The sequence below is a fragment of the Battus philenor genome, unplaced genomic scaffold (genome assembly GCF_028537555.1).
Source record: "Battus philenor isolate CCGP_79_NKW_IND1 unplaced genomic scaffold, ilBatPhil1.0.hap1 SCAF_2, whole genome shotgun sequence".
NCBI classification, from domain to species: Eukaryota; Metazoa; Arthropoda; class Insecta; order Lepidoptera; family Papilionidae; genus Battus; species Battus philenor.
The window spans coordinates 7892512-7914326 of record NW_027181682.1 but is presented as its reverse complement, the minus strand read 5'-3'; the positions used below and the strand labels follow the sequence as shown (position 1 = coordinate 7914326).

Below are 21815 nucleotides of genomic sequence, written 5' to 3'. Positions count from 1 at the left end.
ATAACATAACCAAAAATTGATGTCAAAAATAAATTAATAAAAATATAATAATTTGGAAATAAAGTGCAAGAATATAAGAATGCAAATTAGATCTTTGTGTTACTGATTTGAGAATATACTAAAAGAATCTAGGAAATACAATTTTATTTTTCAAATTGTGTTTAATTTCCTCGACAACTGAATAGGGATTAAATACACCTATACTTTTTATTTGAGTAAAATGTTATTTTCCAAAACTTTCAGTCGTTTTATACAAAAAAATATTTGTGATTCACGTTGCTACAACTCCAATAAGAATCCAATCACGAGAACATTGGATATGATTAAAAATGATTTAAAGAGAAAAAAGAACATAGTTTATCCTGAACATGCAGATGTCGTTATTATTGGAGGTGGATTTATTGGGACCTCTGTTGGATATTGGTTAAAGACAAGAGCTAGTTCAGGTCTCTCTGTTGTTATATTGGAAAAAGACTTATCTGTAAGTTATTTTAATTTTTGACAACAATGAATACACTATACTTTTAACTAATTTCATTAAAAGTGACTTAATTATTTCAGTATGTGAATGTTCAACAAAATATATCTCATAGTGCGTTTACGCAACATTTTTCTTTGCCAGAGAATATATACCTAGCTCAGTACACAGCAGAGTTCTTCAGAAATATTAAGGCAAATTTAAAAAGTGATATTGATATTAATTATTGTCCAAATGGGTATTTAATACTTGCAAGTGAAAAATATGCTGAGCGTCTGGAGCAAAATGTAGCGTTTCTAAAAGAATTTGGTGTCAAAAATGAATTATTAACAGCAGCTGACATTAAAGATAAATATCCATGGATCAATACGTCTGATATTACACTAGGTAAAGAGGTGTGCAATTAATTAGATATTATCTCTTTATGTGAAGTCTAAACCTGTCTTACAGGTTACAACATTCTATAACAATAAAAGTCATTGGTGTATAAGTTCACAAGTAATGTGATCAGCATAAGTTTTCTTTTAAGGATCTGCAATCTAATATATTACTGAAGTTACATTCATCTTGGTTTAATACTGGGGTATAACTCTTTAGAAGTTTTTTAAAAATCTTGTATCTTTATATTTATGATGTTAATACATTTATTTTTTATACAGAATAAGATAATTTCATTCTTTATAGAAAACTTGTTTTTCTAATTCTAGTAATGTTATGCTACTAACAGATTCAAATAACTGTTTTATGTGCCATCTTTATCATTGTTGTGGACACACATCTGAACAACCTCTTGAATTTGTGAGCTGAAGTACATTATTATAAAATTCATACATTACTCTTTTCAGGATGCATAAGTACAGAATCTGAAGGAGTTTTTAATCCATGGGCATTATTAAAGGGCCTTGTAATGAAATGTATTGATCTTGAAGTCAATATTGTTAATGCTGAAGTCATAGGATTTAATATAGAACAGCAGCGTGATGTTCTCATGGAAGGAGTGGCTCCAGGGAAATTTAAAAAAATAAATGAAGTTATATATAGAACTAATGACAATGAGGAACATGCAATCAAATTTGCTGCCTGTGTATTAGCCGCTGGTGATTGTTCAGGTGAAATAGCAAAATTAGCCAGGATAGGTATTGGTAGTGATCTTTTAAAAATACCTTTACCTGTTGAAAGAAGGTGACTATAATTATATTAAATAATATTGAACAATTTAACCAATTTTTGTAATAAACTATTTTTTTATGACAGGGAATACAACATATATTCAATTCAAGATGAAATGATGAAAGCTAGTCTTAATACACCAGTCATAATGGATACAAGTGGTTTGTGGTTGCGGAGAAATGGTCTAGAAAGTAACTTTTTTTGTGGATATCATCCTTTAACAACAAATAAACCTAAGGAGTTATTAGATGGCAATTATTTCAAAAATGTCATATTACCGTCAATATCTAATAGGTATCCAATTATCAAAGAACAGCAGGTAAAATTAAAATAAACCTCATTTCTGTTAACATAGCACTTATTATTTGTTATACAATTTTATTAAAATTTTGGAATTCTTAGGTAATGAAAGTAACCACAGAAGCCAATGACTGCAACACCTTTGATGAGAGTGGCATTCTAGGCACCCATCCATACCATACAAATATGTATATAGCAGCTGGTTTTGGAAAACTAGGTAAATCATTTTATATTGAACATTGAAACAAAATCAGGAAGTAAACAAATTATAGAAAAAAAATTAGTTAGTTGGAACTTAGTAATTATTAAATAAAAATTAAATTAGAATAGAATGAGTTGATGCTTATCATGTTCTTATTAAATTTTAATTTATTGTAGTTAACAGTTTTAAATTAAAAAACAACACTTATATGTACTACCACATCTTATCAGATATCTTGCAAAATAACTTTTATTTGTAAAATTAAAATTACCATGTATATACAAATCAATGAAGACATATGATATTTATATTTTAAATACAGTATGGTTTTTGCTTTCGCTTTCACCTTGGACACTATTTTTAAATTATTGTGATACATTAATGGAAGAATCAATTCCATATCCTTTTATATATTTCACCAAAGTTTTATCCAGCAATAATTTTAAACTTGCAATCTGATTGATTGCACAAATATATATCAAGTGAAGCTATTTAGAAGTCATTTATAACTGTGTTCAATGATTTAATGAGATTCTCTAGAGTTTCCTCTTTTCAGCCAATGAACATCCACTGCAAGGCTTAGGCCTCCCCCAAAGATCGACACGTTAACCGATGTAGTGCTACCCGCATCTAGTGACTTCCCGCGACTCTATGTTGTCAGTTCACCTAGTGAGGGCCCACGCCGCGTCTACAGGCTCGTGGTCGCCACTCGAGAACCTTTCAGCCCCAAAGGCCATCAGTTGCACAAGCAATGTGCCCTGTCCACTTTCAACTTCAAAAGCAAAAAAATATAAAGTGTAATATGTTTTTAAAAGTAAATATATAATTTTTTTCACCAATTCTCTATATTTTTGTAAAGGTAATAAAATTAATTATAAATAAGGATGACAACAACTGGTATGATTGTTTTTGTAGGTTGTCAACATGCACCTGGTATAGGAAGAGCAATTGCAGAATCAATTATTGATGGAAACTATTCCAGTATAGACCTAACAAGATTTGGATTTGACAGGATATTGCTTAATGAACCTTTAATTGAATCTAATATGTATTAAACTAAATGTGTTGTAATGTTATTAAAATAATAAAATTCACTCACACCTGTCTACATTTTTTATTTATTATTTTAAATGAGTATGATTACTTAGAGTACAATTAAAAAACAAATATAAATATATTAATTTTTTGCTACATTTAATTGTATTAAGACAATAAGTATTTTATTTAAACTGTGGTGGTGGTGTAGCAAACAATGCCCCACCTTGTTTAGATGCAGCTCTTGATGGTGCAAATCCTAGCAACTTTTGGATATTTTGTCTAAAACAAAAGATACATTTGAAAATGAAGATTTTTGATATAAATTGAATACAGAAATCAAAATTGTGTTACCTTATGCTCATTGTACACAAAATGTACAAAAAGATAAATGAACAATCTGTATAGTTATCTCCAGGAAGATTCCTGTGACTTAATCCTTGTATCCAAGATATTGGATAAAATGGTAATTTAGCAACAACTCTCCCATCAAAGCTGAAAATTTTTACTGAGATTAAAGATGGAAATAAACACTAACTTAAAATATGTGTTAAATAGATTTACATACATACATTTCCTATGAAAAAACATTGTTTTTTATAAAAACAAATGATTTGAAAAACTATTAAAAATGGTCTTTTACTTTTGTTACATATTGAAAAATATCTAGTTTTATTTAATATGATAGATAGATAAAATTATTAATTTATGACATATAAATATCAAAGATTTTGTGATTTCAATTATAATTTAGATTCAATACAATTCATAAATCATAATAATGATCTGAAGAGGGTTATTTGTTTATTTTTATTTTCAAAGCATCTAAATTCCAAAAAAATAGTGAGATGAAATATCATGTGGGTCCTTTTGATTCATTATAATGCAAAGTTTCTTAAATACACTTGATAAGGAGGCCTAATATTAAAGATAAATGTAAATTACTTTAAACTAAATAAATAGAATACACTTACATGCTGTTAAACATACTTAGAAGTGCAGTAAAGGCAAATCCAATTGCGAACATTGATTTCATTTTAACCAATGAAAGATCTCTATTATTGTTTTTTAATCTTTCCTCCTCTCTTTCAATTTTTTTCTTATGCTGTTTGTCGAGTGAGTCTCCATGAGCTTCTTTGCGTTTCTCTACTATAATTTTGGTTTAAAAATGAAAATGTTAGTACTAATTATCGTTTAATGCAATTCTAGGTAAAAATAACTTACATTTTTTGCTTTGACGTTCAACTTCAACTTTCAATTTTTGATATTTTTCTGTTCTGTACACTAAGACCCATGTAAGACCTGAAACATAATATCATGACAATAAATAAAAGCGAGGCCCACAAATTTAAAAATTAAAAGTATGACATATTCAATTTTTAATATACATGACACGAATTATTTTTTAAATACCTTCTCCTAAAAAGGCTGTGCAAATTGATATAAACACAATTAATAATGAATCGCCCCACATCGCTAAATTCTGAGAAGATGTAAGAAGTCTGGCTTTTATAATTATAGTAAAATCGTCAATGCCTATACATCAATGTTTCGCGTTTTTGTGACACATGACGTTATTGTTGGAAGGTGTCAAACCTGAATATATTGGGAATATTTCAAATAAATGATTAAAAGTTTATAACAAAATTCTTTTATTTCAAAGACATAATATTGTAAAGTTAAATGAATTATACTTATTTTATTTTCAATTAATGCAAACCGTAATGACGAAAATAATTGAAAAATATTTACAAAAACACAAATGTACATTTGTGTTTAAAAATTGGCTGCTTATATGCAAGCAGTTTTCAACAATTATTGTTGAGAAAATTATAATTAGTTATTAAACAAAAAACATTTAGTACAAATTAAGTTTTTTGTTTAAAAAAATTGCATGAAAACACAAAATATTGGATATCATTAAATATTTCAAGCTTTTAAAAATAAGAGTTTTTTTAAATAAAACTAATGTGTAATCTATCCTTAAAGCGTTTATCAATCGTATTAAGTTTTATTTTTGGTAACAGCTTATTTTGGACTGAAGTAGAAAAAAATCTGTAATTAAAAATGTTATAATGAATAATAATAATATACTTGTACTTAAAGCATATGTTTGGCATCGACAATTGCAATACCATTCTTGTCTTATTTTATTTGGAGTAGAAGCATTATTAAATTAAAAGTGTGGCAAGATAGCTAAAGTAAAGTGAATGAAAACATATTGTCGCGCAAGATTTCATATTTTAATAAAAAAATTATAAAGAATACCTATAAGAAAACAATGAATGTAAGAAAAACTCGAAAAAAAAACGTTCAGTTTACCTACTTACTACTTTTCTGGTTTTAGTAGTTATCTTTAGTAAGTGAATTTTCTCAGCTGCGAATTTTACTAATAATCAGAAAGGAAACTAAAAACTGTATATTATAATAAACGAAATAAGTAATATAAAAAATAGACATTGAATAAACGCTAGTAAATACTGCAAAATTTGGAGATGGTAAATATCTGTGCTACTCCGTTTTTCTAAATCTTTTCGCACGTGTTGAGAAACATTTCTCGACTGTGTTGTCTATGATTCATTCTTTATGTTCATTTCATACATTGATCTTTCCCGAAAGAAAATCGAATTGTCTCTTCACTCAATTTCCGATCTTCTCGTTCGTAGGGTGTGTAACGCGGGTCCGCTTCAGGAATAATAGAACTCTATTGCTGTCCTTACCCTGAGATATCAATTTAGGAATTCGTGTACATTGAAACAATATAAGACATTATTAATATTTAATTGTTATTTATGACAACAAGTTACGTAGTAATTATAAGGGTTACATTTTATTTATGCAAAGAACTATCATCACCTTTGTGACACAAACTTTATATTTGTGGAAGATTATGTACAAATGAACTAAACTATGTGATTTCGCTACGTGTATACTCTAAATCAAAAAATGCACGACTGTTTAAAATGCGTCGCCATTTTGTAATACGAAAATAGAACGTGGCGCATGACTACTACACGTCATCGTTTTACACGTTAAAAAGGGCAGAACCTTAAATAATCATGGTAAGTTGTATTTATTGAATTTTTTCTGAATTTTGTTATTATTTTTACAGTATTAAAATGCAAACGATGACTAGCAATAAAGTATAAACCTTCCTTAAAAGTGAAAGGCGTAATGGTTAACTCGTTATTTAATATAACATGGTAAATACATATGTCAATGCGGTATCATCTAATGAAATTGCTAGGACGCATATAGTTATTTATTTCGATTGTCGCGATCTAGCGATAAAACTTAAAAGATTACTAATTATTTTCGGACCTGCATAGTCATACTCCATTTCGCACAGGCGCAAGTGTCGGCCATTTTAGGAAATGCTATTCTCTTAAAATTAAGTACGAAATTTAATTTTTCAATTCTTTGTCTGCACCCATATCAACACCTCTACTAGTTGGTCTTATTCAGAATATTAATGATAAATATTATTAGTCTTATATTAAATATATTAGTTACATTACAATTTTATCAAAGCCGTAGCCATAGAAGTTTCAATAGCAAATACCGTTTCGTTAACCTTGAAGTGCATGGGATAATAAATATGTTAAATATCGAAATTTCATAAAGTTCAAATTACTTAAACGATTTTATTCATGTTTGGGCCTAATTGTTAAAAATCATTAAATATTACCTAGTGCTATTTTATAGAAAGTATACTTTAATATAATATCTGAAAATTTAGCATTTATATTTTTAGTTTGATTTAAATTATGAATTTATAATATGTACAATTTTTATAGAGTGTTCTAAAATATTACCATTGTTTTTAGAGGCGTTTAATATTAAGAATCCGTTTATGTTCCTATAAAATACCACTTTTCATTTCGAAATCGGATTTACATTAGTCATTGTCAGATTAGAAATTCATAATTTTTTAAAGCACATGCCTTTTTAAAAATTAATTGTGCTCTAATTGTGCAGTTTACGATTTTAAAATTACTTGTTTTGTAATTACTCCACACAAATTTATCATCAGTTAATTAACATGGCTGTTCTAATAATTTTTAGTATCTATTTTTTTTAAAAGACCTATTATATAAACTAAATCAACGCACGCACAGAATACTTTATAACTAACAACAGATAATCATTATGCTATGTTGTCATTTTCAGTTTCTTATTTATGTTCCTATAATTATTTATACTTTAAGTTTGCCCATATACGTTTTTCCTTTTGATTTAAAGTGTAATTTTTTTTCATTAATTTTAGGATAATATTTCAATTAATTTTTAATTCGAAATGTTAATTATATCTCAATAGAAAAAAAACACTAGCAATGTTAATACGGTGACTGTGCGACCGCTAATGTGTATTAAATATTTTAAAGGAAATCAAATCGTATCTGTCAAGGATACTTGTTTCCGAATTTAAAGTTTGCAAGTCGTTTGATAACGCATGCCACATTCGTTTGCCTATTTGATCGCCAAGCACCGCGGTTGCCTTGTGTATAATGAAAGATAAGTTTTAATTTTCTTTGCCTAATGTTAGTTAATCTGTCATTCGTCACAAAATCGAACGTAATGTGATTGCCGGCTTTATAGCAAAAAGGGCGTTCACTCCGCTTGGCACTCTTATAAATTCATCAACAGTTCGGGTATTCTATAAAATTTCTGTTTTAAACAATATATATTTGCCTGTGTTGTGTACAATAACTTTTGTAATACATTTGCACAAAAGTTATTTTGAAATTTTTTTAAAATCGCCGATAAGTTTAGAAATGGTAGTCACGAAAATATTTTTTTTTATTTTCAGTATATATCGGTATATATATATATATTCAATTATTTTACCTATTGGCTTTTTTACTTTTTAAGGAAAAGATTAAAAGAAGCTTGAGGTTTAATTATTAAAATTAAATATGATACGAAGTTACTTGTAATACTTGATACTTCTGAATATTGAAATCGATGAAATATGGAAATGATTTTAATTGTAAAAGATAAATTGAAAGTTTTTTGATTTAATTTCATAGATTTCATACAATGCACGTATAAAATAGTTAGACCAATAGTCAGTTGCGTCTCAAAAACTGTTGTTTTTAAATTTGTATTTTAAATTCAATAGCAATGGCCGCTCCCTCATATAGGCAAATTTATTTAGTTTCAACATGAAAAAATACGCTAAATATTTCATTTCAAAAAATTTACTGGTAGAACAGCAGCACTAAACGTTTCAATCGTAACGATTTTGAAATGCATTCCTTCTGTCCACGAGAACTAGTATCTATTTTTGACAACGTAAATATTAGTTTGCCTTCGAAGCCCGCTTTGAACGAAAATTAGCTACTTAGGGTTATATCGGACATATATCGTCTAGTATGGCAAACTTATCTGAATAAAGGCAATGGTGCGAGATTTTAAATTAAAATTTAACGTGTTATTTGAAAAATGTGGGCATGTAAGTAATTATTTATCTCTGAGGATAATTTTATCCATGTTTCTTGGATGTAGCTGCAAGTAATTTCAAAATAAAATGTTAGTCAACTTTGTTCTTTCGCTATAAATATTAAATTAATTTGCTATATAAAAATTAAATTGATGCACACAGTGCAATAACCATACGTTTGACTGGCTACGTCTGATTCGTACGAAACTAGCGTTTTATAAGAGATAAATTTAGGAACATATTATTGTTTTATTTTTATTACACGGTACGCTTTGACCTTTTAGCGTAAAAGAAAACTCAATTTTAAGACACCGGACTATCAAGTGATAACATCGAGTGCATATAATTAAATTTGTGTAAAGTCTTTCATTGGATAATTAATTCTTTTTGTTGCAGCCGCGAATATGCCCAATGCAATTATTGAATTGTCTTAGCGTCCTCCTCTCACAGAACGGTGGAATAAAAAGCAGAGACGAAGTTCAAAGACTCGCAAGGTATGATTTTATGTATATTAATTTTTTAATGACATTTAATTTATAGTTAACTTTTTACAAATTAATGCTATACTTTTAATAGGTCAGGGCAATTGTTCTTTCTCATTATATTTGAAAATTAGGGGGCTTAGTTTATTTATATTTAAGTATAGCGTATATATGCCACTTTGTGCGATGACTAAAAAAGTAGTTTTAGCAGTAGTCTCTTGACGCTAACTTGACACTGCGTCTAATGAATTAAAAAAATTAAATGTGCGAGGGCAAGACTATATGGCTATATGCATTCCTTCCAGCCAAACTCCTAATTATTGCTGTGTGACTAAAGATGCGTGTGGTCTAACATTATTATTTGAAAGATTATTCTGCTGATTAATTCTGGCTGTTTTCTCCCAACTTTTTTTATTCTTATCGGTTGATGCCTGGAAATATTCAAATTGTTGGTTATGCCTGGCAATAATAGGTCATGATGAACTTTACTCTTCAATTTCCATCCTATAAATAGCATCACTTTATTGCGAGTTACCCCCAGTTTTGTCACAGTTTGTGAATCCTGATCGATCTTCGTCCATGACTCTTCTAGGCTTGTTTGGTACCAAAAAACCCAGTTTTTTTTAAAGGAGTTAAAGAAAAAACTTAAAATTAATCCACATTTTCAAGAGGATTTCCATTTCATTCGTAACTGGGTAACCAGAGGTGGGTTGAACATCAAAATTCCCGAAACCAACTTTGCTGTTCTTTTACTGTTACTGCATAAAGTTCATGAATGTCACAATTTTTTTCACGCTCATTTTAACAGAAAGAAAGAAATGAAAAATGGTCCAAACGTTTTTACTGTCATCAAAGTAAGAAAAGGACCAATATTTGGCATTGTGATTAGTGCCAAACACAGAGGGACTAATCGGTGTAACATAACTCCTGAAGATGCTCCGTGGAGGGGTGAACCACGTGTTGAGTGAATTAACGGTGGCAGTTGTATAATTCACATTGTTTGCCGCATACGCATTTATCAGCGGGCTAGCGGGCGGTGCACTTTGTTGCACGACTACCACTGCATGTGCGGAAGTGGCTAAATATTAGTCCTTTTCTTACTTAGAATGGACTTTCGCAAGGTAAAGCGTGATTCCATTAAATACTGTCATCAAAATCAGCCAGATACAAAGAGACAATACAGCCAAAGAAACTTTGTTGCGGGTTTATTTATTCATTAATTTGCGAAGAGTTTTTTCCCCGACCTATTATTTAACCTATAAATAAAAATAATAGGTTAAAATATTAGTTAAAAGTATTTATAATAACTGTTACTGTAAGAAAATCACAATAATTTTTTTATTATTATTTTCTGTTATCATTACTAATAGTTTATATGTGCATGTGGATATTTAGTTAAAATTTTTCGTTTCTTTGCAGCTTAATGACCAAATTTTCCAAAAAACTAGTATCTAAATGTATATACATACAAATTCTAAAATGCACAGAAACTGAATTACTGGGCTTATTTATGGGTTCTGGCGGTTGGCGGTTAGTACATATGTGGCTAACTGAAAGCATTGTAGCCAAAAATTGGCCTCTTGTTAGAGAACTCTTGGAACTTTTATTGTTATGTCCTGTTGACATAGAACGACTTAAAACTAACAACTGTCCTAAGCTTGTTAAGGAATTGTCTAAGGACGGTAACCATTATGGTAAGTTTTTTTCATATTCTTTTCAAACCATTGTTCCTACATTCTATTTCTAAATGAAATATTAAAATGGCAAACGCGAACGTATAGTCTAGTCACGCTAGTTGATAGGATATTTGTACATAACAGTGTATATATTGTTATATTATAAAATTGGCTTTTTGTGAACGAAATCTAAATATTTAATAATGAGTTACTCCTTTTTAGTAGTTATAAAACTTATTAACGACCTTTTTATATTTATATTTGGATAAAAATTAAATTTTGTCCCAGACAATGTCTAAAGTGTTGGAAATAATTTAGTATGTTATAGATATTTCATTAATTATTTAATTCCTATTACTAACAATAAATTTAATTTTAGCTATTAGGGCATTAGCATCAAAACTGGTTGAACAGTGGCTTAAAACTGTAAAAGGAGAACAAGTTGTGCCCATTTTATTATCTGATATATCACATATAATAACAGATTCAAAAACTGAAAGTGAATCTGAAAAAACAGAATTAAAAAACGACATCCGCGTAGACTCGGAAGATAGAAAAAATGAAAATGAAATAGTCGATGATGCCACTGTAAAAACTGAAAATTCATCAGAAACGACGAATGAAGTAGAAAAACAATCTGAGAAAACATCCAAAGATATTGAAAAAGAGCCAGAAACACTGCCTGTTTTAAAAATAACATTAAAAAATGGTAAACAAATTATATCTCAAGTTGATGATAGTGATAGTAGAACGTCAGATGATGTTTCTGAGAAGGATAAAACAAAAGATAAATATAAGAGCAAATACAGAGAAAAATCTGACGACAGAACCAGTAGTTCTAGGTCAAGTTCTTCCAAACACTCAAGTAAATCATCAAACGATAAGCACAAAAGTAGTCATAGAAGTAGTTCAAGTAAACATAGCAGTAAAGATAAATCTAAAGATAAACATTCCTCATATAGTTCTAAATCAAGACACGATACCAGCAGCAGTAGCAGTAAAAAGTCGAGTTCCTCCAGTAGTAAGCCAAAAGATGAGAAATCAAAAAATTCTTTAGTAAAAGACAAATGCAAAGAAAAAGATGATAAAGGTAAAGATTCTCCTAAGTCTTCAATAGATAAAACTGATGAGAAACAATTAACACCCTCAATACAAAAGTTAGGGAAAATACCGAAATTAAGCGATGTGAAAAAGGAAAAGCCATCAATCTCAATTGAAGTTAGAAAACCTGATGAACCAAAACCAAAAACTGTTAAAACTTTCAATTCAAAGTTTAGAAAGCATGGTCTAGAAGAAGAAGTAAAGCCCCCGCCCTCTCGTGCAGCGTTGCTTAACAAAAAACCTCCACCTACGATGCCGTCTACAATTCCAATAGCAAAGAGGCCATCCCCGGTACACAATGACACGCCGCCTGAAAAGAAGTTGAAAACAATAGAGGTTGTCGAGAAACCAGGAGCAATTAAGTTGATTCCACCTAAACCGAAACGTAAGTATATTTTTGATTTATTCTTTCTGAATATATTAGTAATATACTTTATTTTTACAGGAAGGGAAAGTCCGCAATGGCCGTTGTCTTCAAGAAAATACATATATTTAGGTTGTAACAGTGGTAAGTCTAAAATGTATAAATTCACGGGTTTCACAGTGTTCTTATTTTCTGTAAAGTATTTATTTCAAATAAATGCTGAAACTCCATAAAAATCTTTCGTTGAATATTGACCTGAATCTGTTCAAAGTCTGAAGCAAGTTGCGGTGATTGCATCGCACTGGAACTGGTGAAGAAAGTGCGGCCGAACAGATTGGGACAACACGCATACTGCAGATGAGAATCTTCGGCAATCCATGCAATGGAGGAACGAAGTAAAAACCTAATAATGGATACATTACAATAAAAACGAACTACCGTACACAACATACGCACTTGTGTAAAATATTTTACGTAATCATCATGATCGAAAAATTAGACTAATATTTATTTTTATTCAGCGATGCCATAGTAGTCCTCATTAATGATCGTTATTGTGTACAGAGCCTCCAAAACTTTGAAAGAGTGATGTATGATTGCTGTTTGGATGGTTCACCTATTTACGATATATATTTAGTTGTAGATTCAATAAACATTTTTACATCAATGATAAGTTGCAAATCAAGTTGAACACGTGCATTATGTTTATATTTTAAAACATATGTTTATAAACAGAAATATATAATGGGACAACAAAATTAATATGTTCCTGAAGTATAAACTATTCACTTTAAATTAATATATTAATATTTCAGTTAAAATAAAGCTTGTTTACTGCAACAAGCAATTTCTAGTCTTTTGTCTGCAAAACATTACAGGTTCATTAATACTTTGACCATATATATGTTGTTTTTTTTTTAAAAAAGAGCTGCATTTTTAGCAATGCTTGGTCGTACACTGAATTAAAGTTAGAAAATATTGATGAAAACAAGTTTTATTAATTAAACACGCGTTGCAAGAACAATTTTATAATGCTACTTATTTATATACTTTCTTTGCAAATACATAGAAATAACCAAAATTTGGTTGACTATTACATGTACAAGTGAATGGGACAATAACAACAAAATCTTTTTGACGGAACTTTGGGTTGTTTTAGTTGCGAAAATATATAGAATATTTCTGTAGTATCGCTTTAGATATGTAAGATCCAGTGTATTGAATACTTATTTTTAAATATCATCAATCAATCATTTGCCGATCAATCTACTTTTATTTTAAAATTTATTGTAAGTATTGTTCGGAGTAGTACCACATACTCGTTTGTAAGAAAAAATAGTATAAATGTCTTATTATAAACGGCAAACGTTTCTTCAGTAGCAAAATAATAATGTTATTGGCATGAATTTATAATCTGTCTTGTAGGAGGATGCTGGGGTATTATCATGAGTAAAACCAAAGTAAAACAACATCATTGAACAATCGATGATATTAATGTGTTTTACCCCCATATGGTACAATTTACTAGGTAAATGCTTTATAGTAAATACAGTTTCGGCGAATGTTTGACGCCATTAGCTTTTCCGTGAGCTGTCATTTTTGCTTGGCAGTATTATTTAAATGTATTTTTAGACAACCAGACGATACGAATTACGAACAAATGTATCGTACCTGCAATAGTTTCTCTTTATTTCAATGTTTAATTACGACAGTATGCTTCCCAGAATTAAAGCTTTGCGATTATCTAATTTTGTTCCCTTTCCGTTAATACTGTATTATAGAAACTTAATTAGTAAAATGCAGGGAACGCAATCTTTGAAAAAGATCGAGATATTTGCATATGAAAAAAGACATTCGATTTTTAATAACTTAAACTTTACATTGATGTATTTCTAGGTAATTATAATAAAAAGTTTTAATTAATAAAACGATTTTTTAAAGAATGTACGCAAAATTAAACGGTAAAGTTATTGTAGCAAGTTAATTAATTACAATTTTTCTTGATTACCGTTTAAGCTATATTTTTCATAGTGCGTTTGTCCTGATGCTTGTATTCTCGTTTAATAAAAAAAACGGTTAATTATTATATTAGTTTTAGTATAATAACGTCAAAACACAAGTCTGGGCTTTGAAAGTGCAACGGAACGTTATTTAGGTTAGATAAGCTCAAAATACTATGTTTTAACCTTAATTCTTATGTATTGTTTGTTGTTATAACGCTAACATATCTAAATAACGTTTGCTACCTTTTCGACCAGCGTTATTTTAATAGATATAAAGCAATAAACATATCAACTTTATTTCTAACAACCAAAAAAGTATTTATATCTGCTTTTGGAAAGTTACTGTTATGTTTAAAAACAGTCCATGCATCAATATTCAGATAGGAATAAATGGAGACCGATTAATAAAACTTCTAAATTAAGCTTGAAAACGCATTCGACGAGTTTTACATTTAAATATTAGTTTTTATTTTAATGAGAAACCCTCAAACGACATTTTAGTAATTATTGACAGCAAATCCAAGAGCAGGTATCTGGCATTGTAACGGGCTTTTCCAGTCTACAATGAAAACTTGCCTGGATTTACAGTATTTTTTTTACATGAATATAGAAGTCATAGAAATAATGAATTGAGATTAGTAATTTAGATTACAAGATAAAAGCTTCTAGTTTTCAAAACTATCCCAAAAAGGTTATATTTTCCCGTATCATTTTAGTTTAATTTATTATATTTATTGATAGTAACGGTGATATTTGCTAGTATATAGACGTCTTTGTTCAATTTACGTCTATAATGATTATTAATACGGTTCATACTAAATCGAGGTAATGGCCTAGTCATTTCGTTGACACGTTCGATGTAGTAGAGTAGGTTTATGTAATGCATATTTGTACATCATTAATGGAAAATTATATTATGAATAAAAAATGTAATTTGTAAAGATTTGCTTATAAATTAAAAATAGAGTAAATAAAAAACCTGACCGCTGTACAAAAACCATAAAATTAACGAGTATTTGCGTATATATTATTCTTTTACGATCAGATTCGTCTAAAGAATCTCTTTTTTTATACGTGGCTTTAATAAAATGAATACCAAAAATTAATATGTAAAGAAATAGTAATAAAATAATGTGTCTAACATGAGAAGATGAGAATGAAATAGCAATTTACAAATAGCTGGGTCTACAGCTTAACCGTCGATTATAAATGTTCTATATGAAAGGTCGGCAAGAATTTTTTTTATTAAAACATGTACTACTGAGATAATTACATTAAATCGGTAGATAGCTAATCCAAATTAACGTATGTATCCGCATTTTCAGTCTTTTCAGTAGTAAATTGACGGTAGAAATTTTGATATCCATTTAAAGCAGATTAGTTATAGTAATATCAAAATCAGATTTGTATGCGATTGAGCAAATTGAAACTACTAATGCGTCACACTATAAACTCATTTTTTTTTATAAAAGTATAATCCGTATATTGCTATCATGCGACATCACATTGTCAAACCGTTATCTAGCACCTTCATAGTAGTTTCCATAATTCACGATAACCCCGATATGCGTTATAGATATGTTTGTGTATTTCTATGGTTATCATTAATACGGTAAAGGTAACCAAATCGTGGTTTTTTCGATTTTACTTGGTTTAAAAAATGTTTTATAATGACTATTTTGAAAAAAAAATTCTAGAAAAATATTTTTTTATTACAGCGTCTATCGAATTGGAAAGATTTTGAAATGTTTTAATTGAGTCTTATTGTAATTTTCTTACATTAATTACATCAACCCGAGCATCGAACCCCCATCACTGCTCTCTAGCAGCGATTAAGTACTGTTCCGTTTATGTAACAAAACTAGTTTATATTGATTTGTATATTGTGTTAGCGGCTGTTTTAATACACAATGACAGTGTTAATGACAATTTAAGATTATTTTAACATTGAATTAGTCCGCAATTGCAATTCATATATTCAATGAGTTAAGATCCTAGAGCAGACGTGTAAAAATTGACCTTAAGGTTTGTGACAGCGCAATAATGAATATAATCAAATCTGACAAATATACTTTCTACCCCTCGGTGTGCTTAGCGTATTATTTCACAGGGGCTAAGCTAACATTTGGAATTCAATGATTTTTATCAATTACGATTTACTTTATAAACTATATAAAATGCCGTTTTTTATGCATAAAAGAAAATTAGTGACACCTAGTCTAGTTTCAGCGACGTAGCAAACTGCTAGGCGTTAACTGAGTTTTTATTAGACATATAAACCACTCCATCCAGTCAGACAACAGGACCACGCATTTTATTTCTGTGCGTTTATTTATAAATGGTTTGTAGGACATTCGATGAACCTTATACGCAGCTCACGGGTAACCCCCATGGTGTGAATAATTAAGCGAGAAATGGCTCACCAGTGAGTCGTGTGGCTTTTATGGAAATACTCGATTTTTAACCTGACGTTCGTGTTAAAAATACTAATTAGCGTGTTATTTCTTCCTGTTCCAAAGTAAACAGACTTACGGTAAACGATTATTTGGTACAGGACTGTAATGTAGGTACTTATAACTAAACATGTTTACAGACCACAATTTTCTATTTTATTGTCGTTACGCTTAAAAGCACATTTTGATCGCAGTTAAATTGACTTCTTTGTATGTGTAGGTTCGGTATATTAAAATATACAAAACTTAGTTTTGCTAATTGATATATTTGGTCTTTCAGTTTTTTTTTTAATAGTTTGGCTTGATAGCTTTATTTGTTTTACTATACTTATATAACGCATGTTTAATAGATGCAAACGCTTGGTTACGACTTGTATACTTTCTACTATCGCGTTATAAGACTTAAGAATTCGAGACAAATATTTAACTAATGTTTTTTTTTTATGAAAATTGAAATGGAACTGCTTTTTAATTATTTTAATTAAACAGAAGAAGACTCGTTCATTATCTCAACAACAACCAAAAGTGCCTTAAACATAATATCCTATAATGTAACATGTAAATTTATTTTATATTCCACCGTAAGTTGTGTACGTATTAATTAATCAAGCCTTACTTACGTAGTTTTTGTATTGTACATTGCGAACCTTGAAAAATAAAAAAGAATGAAATAAAATAGTTTGTGTAGTGCTGAAGTAACAGGAATGTCATAAATCATATTATTTTGTCGATTTTCGGGGAATATTTATCGGTTGATTACAATGTCTGTAATTTGTCTTGTTTTGTATACTCGAGTAACAAAATAACATTCTAATAATTTTTATTTATATGTAAATATTGCATTATAGTTGAATATAAAAAGAAGACAGTATATATTTACGATTACTCTTTTGATTGTATAACTTTAATAACTTATTTATAATTTTTTTACATAAATAATAAAATTCTTCAATACTTCTACTACTTTAGTATATTTGAATAATTCCGTACATACTTCATTACACCATCATTTATTGGAGAATTATTTATTTACTTAAATTATCACAAACATTTACTGCTTACAAAATGATGTAAAATAGTTTTACCGGTTTCAATTTAGTACGTTAGCTTCAATAATATCCTAAACGATACTTACGTAACGAATTTTTCACCCTTTTGTATTTAACCTTATTGTAATTACTTATAATGTACATTTTACATTATCTACGAATATGTATTATTTTCTCGTTTCTCGCAAATAATAGAGAAAGCTTTGTTAGTTAACTGAAATAATGTCTCTACTAAATACGGGACAGTTCTCTCTGACCAAGGTCTGGGCTTGTCTTTAGACCTTTTAGTATTATATTACAGATCTATTGCTGTACTGTTGTTGTGACCGCTTATTACACGGAACAAATGGTGCTATCATACTGATTCACGGTCTGCACATTGAGGAAATTTAGGACTTTATCCCAATAACGTCTGATAATTTCAGATAATTGGTGAATTAAAATTATAATAACTCTGCCAGCTAATTTCGAGAGTTTACACTGGTAACTTCTGCTTATGTTCATTTTTCTTAGTTCACATGCAGTTAAGTTGTGGAAATAATGGAAATACTCGATAGAGATGACTAACAAAATCTTGTATGTTCCTGGGTAGAAAAGCGCGCGCATACCCAACGCGAGGTACAACGGTTCCGACCGGACTACAGTTGCAGAATCCTAGTAGTACATTAAAAGCAATTGGGTTCTAATTTCGCTTCTCTAATTTTTATTTCAGGTTTTTATATGTTTCTTACTCGAGTTTTGGAATTTCAAGAGTAACCTTGATTGGAACTTATTGATAATAATTGATAGTTCCGCTTTATCGTAATATGCACGTTATCCAACTTAATTCATGTGTGGGAATTGACTTTTTATATAAAATATTTAAATATGTTAGATATTTTCTTCTAAAAATGAATAATATGAGTAATAAACATAACTGTCTTTCACACTTTAAGCCTTCGCTAAAAATTATAATATACGTCATAAAATAAGCATGCGCTATAGTGCCAATATTTTTCTTACGCATTTTTTGTTAAAAAAAACCGTAAATGTTTTCGCTTATGCTGCAGATTCGGTTTTAAAAATCAAATTAATATTATAAATATCCACTGTAGTTCAAATTTTTTTTAAATCCCGTAGTTTACTTTTTCGACGTGTGAAGTGAAACTTTGTTAGTTTCTTTTTCCCTGTTACGAATGTATTACGTACATTAAGCACGCCTTTTCGTGCATGTTGATCACATTTGTATTAAGTATTAATAAAGCAAGAGGTGCAGCGAGGCTATTGTCGATCGATTTTAGGTAAAAATAATAATTGTGTTTTCGCTGAGCCGAACCCTATTTTGGTAAAGTTCTTATGGCGGGAATATTGCATTCGTGAAATTTCTTAGTTCTATATGCGAACTTAAACGAGTTATTGAATATTCTGATTAATGGTTATTAGTTTTGGTGCCGTAAGCCTATAACTAGACTGATTTTTACAAAAGGATATGTAAAGAAAATGTCTAGTGTGCAAGTAGGTATGCGCCGGTACGTGTTAATTACAGATTCATTGAGGTGGTTATTTAGCAAAATAATAATTAACGTCCTTGTAATATTCAATTGTCGAAAAGGCTACAAAATATACCATTATGTTTATTTATTTTCTGGAACCTGTGATCGTACATTTTGGGCTTACCAATGTTTAGTTCTAAGTTGATTTAACATAAATGTGTAATCTGCTAAAAAATAAACATTTCTTTCATGTGTTATTAGCACTGAAAGATTATGTATAGAAAATTAATAATTTATTTTTTTCTTTCAGCTATGATGCTACTCGAAAGCGACATGTTCATGGACGCCCTTAACGCGTCGGCTACAAACAAAAAGGAACCAAAGAAAAGAAAACGGCGGACTAGTGGGTCCAAAGATGGAAATTCACAAAATGAAGGATCTCCGCCCCATACTCCGACAACTGTTAGCAGTCCTAATAGTGAAAATAAATCAGTGCCACCAAGATTTTATCAGGATACCTTAGACACAGAAGATAGTAGACAATCCCAGCAAGAAAAAAGTTCTGAAAATGAAGAAGGAGAAAACGATAAAGAGCTTGATAAAGAGAAACAAGAAAAAATGGATGTTTCGGAACCTCATACTTTAACTATTAATGGGTTAAAGGGTGTTCTTTGTTATCATAAAAGAAAAGGTCCAAAAAAAAGTATTAGATGGAAACCTGACACAGAGTTAGAAGAAATACAATATTTTGAACTAGATGAAACAGAACGTGTCAATGTTACAAAGACGTTTACGGATATGAAATATTTAGAACGGATACATGAAAGAGAAGCTTTTCAAAAAGGACGAAATCTTAGCAATGATGATGTGATGGAAGAGAGGACAAGTTGGAAACCGCTCATTCTCATCGATTTAGATGGGCAAATACAGGTTGAATATGGTAAAAACAGTAAAGAGAAGGACATACAAGCAATTCGTCAAAAGGGTACATTACAACCACTTTATTTCCACAAATCAATGATCCCTGATTCGCCATTCGAACCCGAAATTGAAACTCACACTTACTCGGAGCCAATAGTTATACCATTAGATGATGTTACTGGCAATCAAGATAATATAAGTGATTTTCGTAATATGCCATGGCCCGAACCCAAAGGTACCGCACCACCGACTTCAAACACCAACATGAATGTACCTACTATATTTCCTTCTAACATGGCTCAATTTCCTCCAAACTTCCCTGGCGCACAGTTCCCTGGCGTCCCGCCTGGTTTTCAAGCTTCACCGTTAGTTACTGGTGATTGGCCAAACGGTGTTCCACCACATATAATGCCTAATGGAATTCCTGGACCAATGCCACCCGCAGGTCTTCCACCGGGACCTGTACCTCCTGGTAATATGCCTCCTGGAATGATGATGCCGCCAGAGAACATGATAATGGGTCCAGATATGTATGGTACTCCGAATCCTATGTTTCCAGGACCACCTGATGGTTTCAACATGCAACAAAATATTTTTCCTATGGACTTTAACATGTCAGGACCACAAGGCCCTCCTGGACAAGATACGTTTACAGGCCCAGGTGGAAACTTTCGCGGTGCTATGCGGGGACGTGGCGCTGGAGGCCACTGGAGGGGGAAAAGTGGAGGAAACTGGGAGGGTCCCCCAAGAGGGCGTGGTGGACATGTTCGTGGAAGTCGAAAAGTTGTGTGTATATACTTTCAAAGAAAAGGTTCGTGTAGGCAAGGAGACAATTGTACTTTTTTGCACCCTGGTGTAAATTGTCCTTATTAAATAATACCAAGAGGTTAAATTTTGAAAATGCAATAAACTCGTGTACAAAGATAGGCTGAATAACATAAGATAATTTGTAATCCCTGGTCCAATAAGACTGCAATTGTAAATAGTTATTGAAATAAGATGTAAATATTGTAAAGAAATTATTAAACTTTATATAAAATTGGTGCGAATAAAAAATACAGAATTAATCGTTTGATTACTTTCTAACTATACAACCATAACCTAACCATACTTCGCAGTCGTATTTGTATTTACTTATATTTTCAATCTCGTTCGAAAAAGAAAACACATACATATTCGCTTGTACATCTTACGTGTAAACGTGTTGCCCTCTATGAAAACATTTTTTTTTAATAAAGCTTACCACATAAAAAATTTTTATGAAACTTACATAAACTATTTATTTTCCAACCGAGTGAACATTGTCGGAGATAAAATCTCTATTTTTCAATAAAGCGATACCATCCAATCTTACGTAGATTTAATTATTTCGTTTTATTTAGTAAATTGTTATTATGTAATCTTAATGTTTAACGACAAAAATTATACATGAATTTATTTATTTAATATTCGAAAAAAAAAGAATTTTGTCAACGCCATCTATGAACAACAAAATGTTAATAACTCGACATCATTAAAGATTTACCTACTACGACTTCGTAGTTTTTCTTTAGTTTTTATATTTATAAAAGAACGGTAACATCGTGTCAGATTCAACAGGAGGAGTAGCTATTTGTTTTTTTTTTTGGGTGGTTACTGTTAGCATTGGACACATTTTGCGGATTTG

At 30.2% G+C, this 21815-nt stretch overlaps 3 protein-coding genes across 4 annotated transcripts; 2 read left to right on the top strand and 1 right to left on the bottom strand.

Annotated features, from left to right (window-relative positions):
- Positions 1 to 3: 3 nt before the first annotated feature.
- Positions 4 to 3245, top strand: l(2)37Bb (lethal (2) 37Bb). Of its 2 annotated transcripts, XR_011107505.1 has the most exons (7): positions 4 to 481; positions 562 to 865; positions 1324 to 1660; positions 1733 to 1967; positions 2051 to 2165; positions 2707 to 2964; positions 3066 to 3145. XR_011107505.1 is itself a non-coding variant. In XM_068764830.1 (6 exons), exons 1-6 carry the CDS (start codon positions 221 to 223, stop codon positions 3203 to 3205), a joined length of 1392 nt encoding a protein of 463 aa, XP_068620931.1. In that variant the 5' UTR covers positions 4 to 220; the 3' UTR covers positions 3206 to 3245. The 2 variants fall into 2 exon arrangements, 1 of the variants encoding a protein (XP_068620931.1); XM_068764830.1 differs by lacking the exon at positions 2707 to 2964 and having other exon boundaries at positions 3066 to 3245.
- On the bottom strand, positions 3246 to 4769 carry LOC137922012 (calcium load-activated calcium channel). The gene is made up of 5 exons (XM_068764831.1): positions 4599 to 4769; positions 4410 to 4487; positions 4160 to 4334; positions 3540 to 3680; positions 3246 to 3467 (listed from the first exon to the last, which is right to left on the bottom strand). Exons 1-5 carry the CDS (start codon positions 4657 to 4659, stop codon positions 3371 to 3373), a joined length of 552 nt encoding a protein of 183 aa, XP_068620932.1. The 5' UTR covers positions 4660 to 4769; the 3' UTR covers positions 3246 to 3370.
- Positions 4770 to 5840: 1071 nt separating this feature from the next.
- Positions 5841 to 21203, top strand: PNUTS (Phosphatase 1 nuclear targeting subunit). Its single transcript, XM_068764891.1, has 5 exons — positions 5841 to 6247; positions 9025 to 9122; positions 10530 to 10804; positions 11166 to 12272; positions 19539 to 21203. Exons 1-5 carry the CDS (start codon positions 6245 to 6247, stop codon positions 21020 to 21022), a joined length of 2967 nt encoding a protein of 988 aa, XP_068620992.1. The 5' UTR covers positions 5841 to 6244; the 3' UTR covers positions 21023 to 21203.
- The last annotated feature ends 612 nt before the right edge of the window (positions 21204 to 21815 follow it).